Here is a 9478-nt window from a genome sequence, read left to right on the forward strand (position 1 = left end):
TCATTGAATGGTTTAATATTGGAGAGTGACCATGTGAAAAATGGGTGGTAGTTTTCAAACTAAGAGCATTACAATGGAAAAATGTGCAGTGCAGCACTTGACTCTTTACTAACATCATGCAACATTCATATTGTGGATTAAAATAGATGGAGTGTGTCACACAGGCCAATAATTACTGGACCATTAAAACGTAGGTTAAGTGTTGCGCAGGCAGTAAAGCTACATTTCAAATCAATGGCTCTAACAAAAAGTGGTATTTAAATGGATGTTAAACCAAAGCCCTGGACCAAAGTGGTCTTTATAGTAAAAATATAACACTGTAAAATATGGATTTATATTAAAGCAGTAACTGACCAGCTGATTATATATAAAGAGATGGAAAATGTGCATAAATAAGAGTATGTGAACGAACGGGTACTTGAACAGAACCATCTTTAATGTCTACATAACTCTGATGGGGGATTTACTCATGAAACACCTTATTCTTGCTAAGGTTTCGGTACAAAAATGTGTGCGAGTTTAGCATGTTAAACATCCTCCCTTTAAAGTACGATGTTATAAAAATAAAAAACATCAAGTCCATCCCTATCCAATCTCAACAGCCGTGTGGACTCAGCGGCTACTGCGACGTCTCCATCTTGTACCCATGTTTCTCCAGCTCCGCTCTGCAGAGAGAAAAAAAGGATCAGCCAATTGAGGTGATTACAAGGGTTATGTCCCAAATGGCCCACTATTTCCCATTTAGTGCACTACTTTTAACCAGAACCCTATGGGCCCTGATCAAAAGTAGGGAAAGGGATACCATTTGGAACACATCTAAGCAGTGCCGGAGGTTAAAGTACAAGTGGCCATCTATGTTGATTGAGAAAAGAGTTCTTAATATACGACTGAAGAAATACAACGCAGGCAGCTACGGCCTACTTGTACTAGGTTATAGACTTAACATAATCATATATGAGGTCTTCTATAAATGTCTTAATAGCAGCCATCAAAGGTTTGAATAAAACAATGCAATATAATTGTCTGAAGTAGCTTACACTCAAAAATGAAAACAGACTGGCCACTTCAAGTCAATACAAGAGTTGAATATTCAACAAGAGTAGCCTAAACATGTCCATAAATAAAAACACATATTGCTGACAATTACTCAAGACGCACACATTGTAGACTGTCCGTATTATTCAAAGCCTGCATAATCATTAAGAAATGACAATTATGCTGACAAATGTCTCTCTATGTAAGAAAAGAGACACCACGAAGATGAACAGCTGGAAGCAGGAGCCTTCATCAGGCCTATCCAGACAACAGAATGCCTCATCCACCAGAAAATATGCATTCTCGTAACGCTCAGTTGGTGAACTCTGAAACATGTCACGAAAGCATCAGAGGTTCTTTTGAAATCGGAACAACTTCTACCACATGAGATTTAATCTTGAACTTAGCTAGACGAATAGGATGGCTAACATTGCTAATAATATTATTATTATTGGCTTGCTTACTTTGACAGTATGTCAAACAATAGATTGGATGGATCAAATTAAGTAGGCTACATCATCAAGGTTGTAAATGACTGTGTTTTACCATCTTCTTGGTAAGAAAGGTGAAAGCTCAGTGATGAAACGTCACAACTCGAACTCGGGTATCATCATTCTGGTTTGAGTTTCCCCACTTAGAACTCTGATTTAGGAGGGTCATTTATAGAGGTTTCGGCTATTTCCGGCTCGGGAAGTCGAATTTCTACGAGAGTGTCCGATTGAATCCTCCTGGTACGCTCGGATGCTATCAACTCAAGAATCAGATCACCACTCACCATTCATGAAGCATTGATAAAAAGACGACATGAAAACACATTTTGGTGATGAAGTTTCACTCCCTTATGTCAAAAGATACATTTTACCAAGACAAATGTGATTCTTTATGTTCTGAATCATTCAGTGGGGACTTTCTCTGACGTATCATTAACATTATATCCTAAATGTCAGATTTCATAAACGAATACATTAGATAATAAACACTGAGCTCGGTTGACATAGCAGTGCAGGTTTCTCTTAACAACTTGAGGATTTCACATTTTACCGCGGGTCGCAAAAAGCAGAATTAGCACGAAACGAGCTGAATTAAATGTAAAAGCTTGGTATACGCTCAGTGCTCATTGACATTTCAGAGATACAAAAACAAGCGTGAGAAATCTTTGAAAAATAACAAGAATTTCAAATATGAAAAGCATGTTGTAATATGAAAATACTATGCCTTGTCTCAAAATTGATATCTATCTTGCCTCTATATTGTTATGGCCAGCCGATTCGATAAGAAATATGACGAGTTCAACAGGAGTGAGCCTGTCAGGTAGCCAGCAGCCTTAATTCTCGCACAGAATCCAGCCCAGCTGATGCGATGCAGTTTTCCAGGGTTTTTACCACTTTTTTTGATTTAGTCACCCTAATTCTGACCATCATACAAGGGTAAAAACTCCAATAACTTTTGAATGGATTATGATAGACATAAAAAAAATGTTGTAAAAGGTGTAGATCAGTGGTTGATCTTCAAGGCATTCCTAGTCGATCACCAAACATTTCTGTATAAAAGTCAAAGGCTTGCACTCCTTTTTAGTTTTTTCCTCTGTTGGCGGTAAGTGAAGTTGATTCAGGAGCCCTGCGCAAAGTGTTCTATTTTGGAAAGATAATTTGAAAAATATGTAAATAAATAACTGCCCAATGGACCAGGAGAGCTGTGGCTAAATCAAATTCGCCTACTGCGCTGGCCAATCGGATAGCTCAAATCACCGTTCCTACAGCGTCGACCACCATGGCCACAGAAGATTGATACTAGCCTACGTGAGATTTCCTAACTTCTAAAACCATGACCAGAGAGACTGTCAATGAATACCGCAAAGAGCTGCTGTTTCTATGAGTGAGTTCAAGTTAAAAGCAGTCATTGTTTTAGTTCAACACTATTACAAAGCATAAAACTCACGCTGCATCTACAATGACTGAGTAGCCCAAGTGTATCGATAGCCCTGCGCTTTTATAAATATTAACAGCTTGACGTGTTCATTTTAATATGGAGGAATATTTGCCTTTCTCTGGTAATAGGAACAACATGAATTTGTGCCTGAGGCAGGTTCGGTGCGACTAGAATTCCACCATCAGGTGGAAGACAGTGTCCCCTCTCTCTGGTCAGTCTCACTGGAGGAAAGGAAGGAGAGAGCAGAGACTGTGAAAGGCACTACTAATTATGATTTTTCAACGCCGATACCGATTATTGGAGGACCAAAAAAAGCTGATACCGATTAATCTGATCATTTGTATTTATTTGTAATAATGACAATTACAACAATACTGAATGAACACTTATTTTAACACTTAATATAATACTTCAATAAAATCAATTTAGCCTCAAGTAAATAATGAAACATGTTCAATTTGGTTTAAATAATGCAAAAACAAAGTGTTGGAGAAGAAAGTAAAAGTGCAATATGTGGGATGTAAAGAAAGCTAACGTTCACGTTCCTTGCTCAGAACATATGAAAGCTGGTGGTTCCTTTTAACATGAGTCTTCAATATTCCCAGGTAAGAATTTTTAGGTTGTAGTTATTATAGGACTCTCTCTCTCTATACCATTTGTATTTCATATACCTTTGACTATTGGATGTTCTTATTGGCACTTTAGTATTGCCAGTGTAACAGTATAGCTTCCGTCCCTCTCCTCGCCCCTACCTGGGCTCGAACCAGGAACACATCGACAACAGCCACCCTCGAAGCAGCGTTACCCATGCAGAGCAAGGGGAATAACTACTCCAAGTCTCAGAGCGAGTGACGTTTGAAACGCTATTAGCACGCAGCCCGCTAACTAGCTAGCCATTCCACATCGGTTACACCAGCCTAATCTCGGGAGTTGATGGGCTTGAAGTCATAAACAGCGCAATGCTTGAAGCACAGCAAAGAGCTGCTGGCAAAACGCACGAAAGTGCTGTTTGAATGAATGCTTACGAGCCTGCTGGTGCCTACCATCACTCAGTCAGACTGCTCTATCAACTCAGAGACTTAATTATAACATAATAACACACAGAAATACGAGCCTTAGGTCATTAATATGGTCGAATCCGGAAACTATCATCTCGAAAACAAGACGTTTATTCGTTCAGTGAAATACGGAACCTTTCTGTATTTTATCTAACGGGTGGCATCCATAAGTCTAAATAATCCTGTTACATTGCACAACCTTCAATGTTATGTCATACTTACGTAAAATTCTGGCAAATTAGGTGGCCCAAACTGTTGCATATACCCTGACTCTGCGTGCAATGAACACAAGAGAAGTGACACAATTAAACCTGGTTAATATTGCCTGCTAACCTGGATTTATTTGAGCTTAATATGCAGGTTTAAAAATATATACTTCTGTGTATTGATTTTAAGAAAGGCATTGATGTTTATGGTTAGGTACACATTGGAGCAAGGACGGTCCTTTTTCACAAATACGCACCCCAATCGATTATATGCAACGCAGGACACGCTAGATAAACTAGTAATATCATCAACCATGTTTAGTTAACTAGTGAATGTGATTGATTGATTGTTTTTTATAAGATAAGTTTAATGCTAGCTAGCAACTTACCTTGGCTTACTGCATTCGCGTAACAGGCAGGCTCCTCGTGGAGTGCAATGAGAGGCAGGTGGTTAGAGCGTTGGACTAGTTAACTGTAAGGTTGCAAGATTGAATCCCCGAGCTGACAAGGTAAAAAAAAAAATCTGTCGTTCTGCCCCTGAACAAGGCAGTTAACCCACCGTTCCTAGGCAGTCATTGAAAATAAGAATGTGCTCTTAACTGACTTGCCTAGTTAAATAAAGGGTCAGGGTCCTGTTGGTTCCAGACTTGGTGCATCGATAGCGCTTGTCGTGCAGTAGCAGAGAGAACAGTCTATGACTAGGGTGGCTTGAGTCTAGGGATGACCCCATTTAGTCGACGGGCTGTTGGGTCCACCGAGATATCTTTAGTCGTGCAATAGCACAAAAAAAATATACACCACCGTTCAAAAGTTTGGGGTCACTTAGAAATGTCCTTGTTTTTGAAAGAAAGGCACATTGTTTTGTCCATTAAAATAACATTAAATTGATCTGAAATACAGTGTAGACATTGTTAATGTTGTAAATGACTATTGTAGCTGGAAACGGTTGATTTTTTATGGAATATCTACATAGGCATACAGAGGCCCATTATCAGCAACCATCACTCCTGTGTTCCAATGGAACGTTGTGTTACCTAATCCAAGTTTATCATTTTAAAGGCTAATTGATCATTAGAAACCCCTTTTACAATTATGTTAGCACAGCTGAAAACTGTTGTTCTAATTAAAGAAGCAATAAAGCTGGCCTTCTTTAGACTAGTTGAGTATCTGGAGCATCAGCATTTGCGAGTTCGATTACAGGCTCAAAATGGCCAGAAACAAATAACTTTCACCTAAAGGACTCTCAGACCATGAGAAACAAGATTATAGTCTGATGAAACTAGTCTGATGAAAACTTTGGCTTGAATGCCAAGCGCCTGGAGGAAACCTGGCACCATTCCTACGGTGAAGCATGGTGGTGGAAGCATCATGCTGTTGGGATGTTTTTTTGAGGCAGGGACTGGGAGACTAGTCAGGATCGAGCTAGGCTGAAACACCTGCCTTACTGAAGAAAGCAAAAAACAGACCATGTTTATATGGAGCCTTTATTAACTCAATGATTTCATATATATCTTTACATTGTTTGCAAACTGATATGTGACACGTATTAATGCCAAAATTACATGCACAACCGGCAACCCCCCCCCTACAAAATAAATGTTATGTACAAAAAAATATGGTCTCTGCTCTACCTGCCCTGAACGATGAGTTACCACTGATTAGCTTAAATGATAAATAAAACATTTCCCATTTGTAAATTGCATTCACAAATGAATGTGATCCATTTTTGTCGTTATACTATAATAAAAGCTGAACATAAAAACCTCTGGTACGATTTCAAATGTATTTAGTGTTGTTTACATTGTTCCAAACGGTCAGAAATGTATATTGTAATCTAACAGCACCTGTTTGGCATATAATATGCACACAGCGCTTGCTCCTTGCCTTATTTTTCTTGATCTCCAGTATTTTCCACAACTAGTCAAATGTATTACACACATCTGACTTCCCCTTTCCCTCAACCAGTAGCCTAAACATTCCCCCGTTTCGAGTTTGTCACGTCCCCTGCATCCATTTTTATGTTACGGTGTTCAGAGTTTGTTATAACCAATTTATTGTAGTGATTATGATATGCTATAAGTCAAGAGAGTTGAGGGAATAGGGAAAGTTTTCAGTAAGTCAGAAATGGCTGTAATTATGTTGCAGATTCAGCAACACGTACAGCGCAATTAACACTGATGGTCACTGCAGCAGGGAGGACAGAGAGGCAACTGGCGCTAGTGACAGTCGCTTACACAGTGCAGTAAGTCTGAGCCCCGCCTGGCACAATCAAATCAATTACCGGTCAGGCTCCCTCTATTCATTTGTGTGTCTTAAATATTTAATCAAACAGTGTGCTTAAAGCATCACACAAGCTCAGTGAATATAGTTGATTTGATTAAAACACATAGGATGTGTCTATAAGGAAAAATACACGTTTTAACATTTAGACCAATCGATTGGTCAAAAGAACAGACTCCTCTTGGTAAGCCAAGATTTTTTAAAGTTTTGGACCGCCCTACTGGAATCTGACCATTTTAGGGCAGGGAGTTCGGCCCCAGTGATGTACTGGGCCGTACGTACTACCCTCTGTAGCAGTTGCCATACCATGCTGTGATACACAGTCAATATGCTCTCAATGGTGCAGGGTTTGGAACATTGGTTTTCTTAGAGGATTATCTACACAATTAACATTATTTTACCCATTGGTCAAAACATGCATTTTTGATTGGACACCCTACAACTACCAAGTACTCTCCTCTCCTCCCAGACTCTCTGTCTAAAGCCTGATGAAATCTGCTGTGGCTAAACATTTAGCATAACCATTTTTACTGTTTAGTTACCATTGCCATATCATGTCAAATCATATAGGGCTACTCAAAAATCAAAGCATCATGTCCCTTAAACGGAGTGGTACTTCTCATTTCTAGGGATGAGATGCTGAGTGGGGTACAATGATTTGTCATAAGTAAAAGGTGGGAGGTGGCTTACCTTAGTTGATTAGAGAAGTCGTCCTCTACATTGTCATCATCCCAGTTGTCTTCCCACACGTGGGCATCTTCATCCTCATCCAACCCAGTCCAATCTGAACACATAAATACAATTACAAATTATAAAACGTTAGTTGACAAGCAACTACTGAACAAGTAACTCTTACTCAACTAGTTACTACGCTAGCTAGTTAGATAGCCAACGTAGCAAGCTAACTAACATTAAAGTTAATTAACTGGCTTTTATATGTTATGTGCTGTTTACTTTATAGTTGACCTTAGTTGGCTAACGTTTAACTATGTAAAGTTGTCGCCAGTACAATCGCTAATTAGCGATCAGTGAACATAAGTATCTAACTAGCTGGTTAGCTGCTAGCACACTAGCTAGTTCCATTTTTATTCAATGATGTTAGCATAACTAGCTAGCTTGCTAAACTAGCTAGCCGAGTCACTGTTGGGCCCAGTCTGAGAAGTAGTCGTTAAATAAGACAATTCCGTGAAAACGGTTTAACATTAGTAACATATAGAACTATAATTAATTTACCCTCGGCTGGGAATTCTTCAAACTCATCGTCCTCCTCTAATAATCCCAAATCTACAGTCTGTTTCTTGTCAGACATGTTAACTGCCTTTTCGTTGCGCGGGTCTATCGTGAACAAATGGACTTCTAGCGAAAGGGTTTATGGGATAGTGGAGGTTCAAGAGAAGGCTGGTTGCTCATGGGCAGAGACTGCTCTGCCAACAGAATCCCATGTCACACGATGCTCCTGATTCTGCACGACGGTAAACAATTTAAGTCAGCATACTGTATGTTGATGTGTAGCTATGTTGAGTTATTTTTCGTGTCTGTTTTTTGCATAGGCTAAAATAGGCAATGTTTTATTTATTTTGATTTTCACATACACCGGAAAGGTGCAGTGAAATGTGTTGTTTGTTTTACAGGGTCAGCCATAGTAGTACTGCACCCCTGGGATAAAATAGGGTTTAAGTGCTCAAATCAAATCAGGTTATTGGTCGCGTACACAGATTTGCAGATGTTATCGCTGGTGTTTCTATCTCCAACAGTGCAGGAATAATATCTAGAAAACGAAACAATACACACGTAATCCAAAGGTAAAAAAATAATAATATCAGAACGAACAATGGTCAGAACATTGTTCGAACAAAGGACACATCGACTCGGGTATTCCAACCAGCGACCTTTCATCACCTACAAAGCCCTACACAAACAACCACGCACCTACCTCTCTGACCTTCTCCCAGCCTATCCCCCCTCCTGCTCCCTCCGCTTCAACTCTGCTGGTCTCCTTGTCACTCCCCCATTCCGCCTCTCCGCGGTGGGTGCCCGGGCCTTCAGCTGCTCTGCCACCAGGCAACTGGAATGCACTCCCCCCACACATGCAAATGCATTCATTTAATTTTAAAAAATTTCCTAAAAACACACCTCTTCAAGGATGCCTATAATCTATAGCCTATGGTCTATGATTTACTGGCCTACCCCCCCCCCCCCCCCCCCCCCCCCCCTTCTATGTCTTCTCAGAATACTGTACATACAGTACCCTCCATAATTATTGGCACAGTGAAGCATTATTTCTTATTTTGGCTCTATACTTCAGAACGTTAGATTTGAAATGAAAAGTATTGGGACAAACTTTAATGTGTATTAAACAGTTAAGTATTTGGTTCCATATTCATTTGCATGAAATTACTATGTCAAGCTTGTGACTCAACACATTTGTTGGATCTGTTTGCTGTTTGTTTTGGTTATGTTTCAGATTATTTTTGTGCCTAATAGAAAGGAATGGTAAATAATGTATTGTCTCATTTTGGGGTAACTTTCATTGTAAATAAGAATATAATATATTTCTAAAACTTCTACATGAATGTGGGTGCTACCATGATTACACATAATCCTGGATGAATCGTGAATAATGATGACTGAAAAAATTATTGACTCACAAATATCACCCCCCCCCCAAAAAAGCTAACCTCCCCTGTTATTGTAATGGTCAGAGGTTTGCATGTCTTCAGGGTATGATATTTTTGTGTCTGTAACTTTCACACTAATCATTATTCACGATTCATTCAGGATTATTAATGTAGAAGTGTTAAGAAATGTATTCTATTCTTATTTAGTGAAAAAGTGACTCCAAAATGATACATTATTACATTATTTACCAATCATGTAGGCCTACTGTTAATGTAAGATGTCCTTGAGTACCCTGAAATGTGTCCGCTAAATAAAATGTATTATTATTATTAAAAAGTGGGCTAAATAATA

General features: G+C 39.2%; 1 protein-coding gene across 1 annotated transcript; it reads right to left on the bottom strand.

The window, feature by feature from the left end:
• Positions 1-415: 415 nt before the first annotated feature.
• sem1 (SEM1 26S proteasome subunit) lies at positions 416-8469 on the bottom strand. Its single transcript, XM_020505046.2, has 3 exons — positions 7742-8469; positions 7199-7292; positions 416-665 (listed from the first exon to the last, which is right to left on the bottom strand). Exons 1-3 carry the CDS (start codon positions 7815-7817, stop codon positions 620-622), a joined length of 216 nt encoding a protein of 71 aa, XP_020360635.1. The 5' UTR covers positions 7818-8469; the 3' UTR covers positions 416-619.
• Positions 8470-9478: the final 1009 nt, after the last annotated feature.

Source organism: Oncorhynchus kisutch, linkage group LG17 (genome assembly GCF_002021735.2).
Source record: "Oncorhynchus kisutch isolate 150728-3 linkage group LG17, Okis_V2, whole genome shotgun sequence".
In the NCBI taxonomy this organism is placed as follows: Eukaryota; Metazoa; Chordata; class Actinopteri; order Salmoniformes; family Salmonidae; genus Oncorhynchus; species Oncorhynchus kisutch.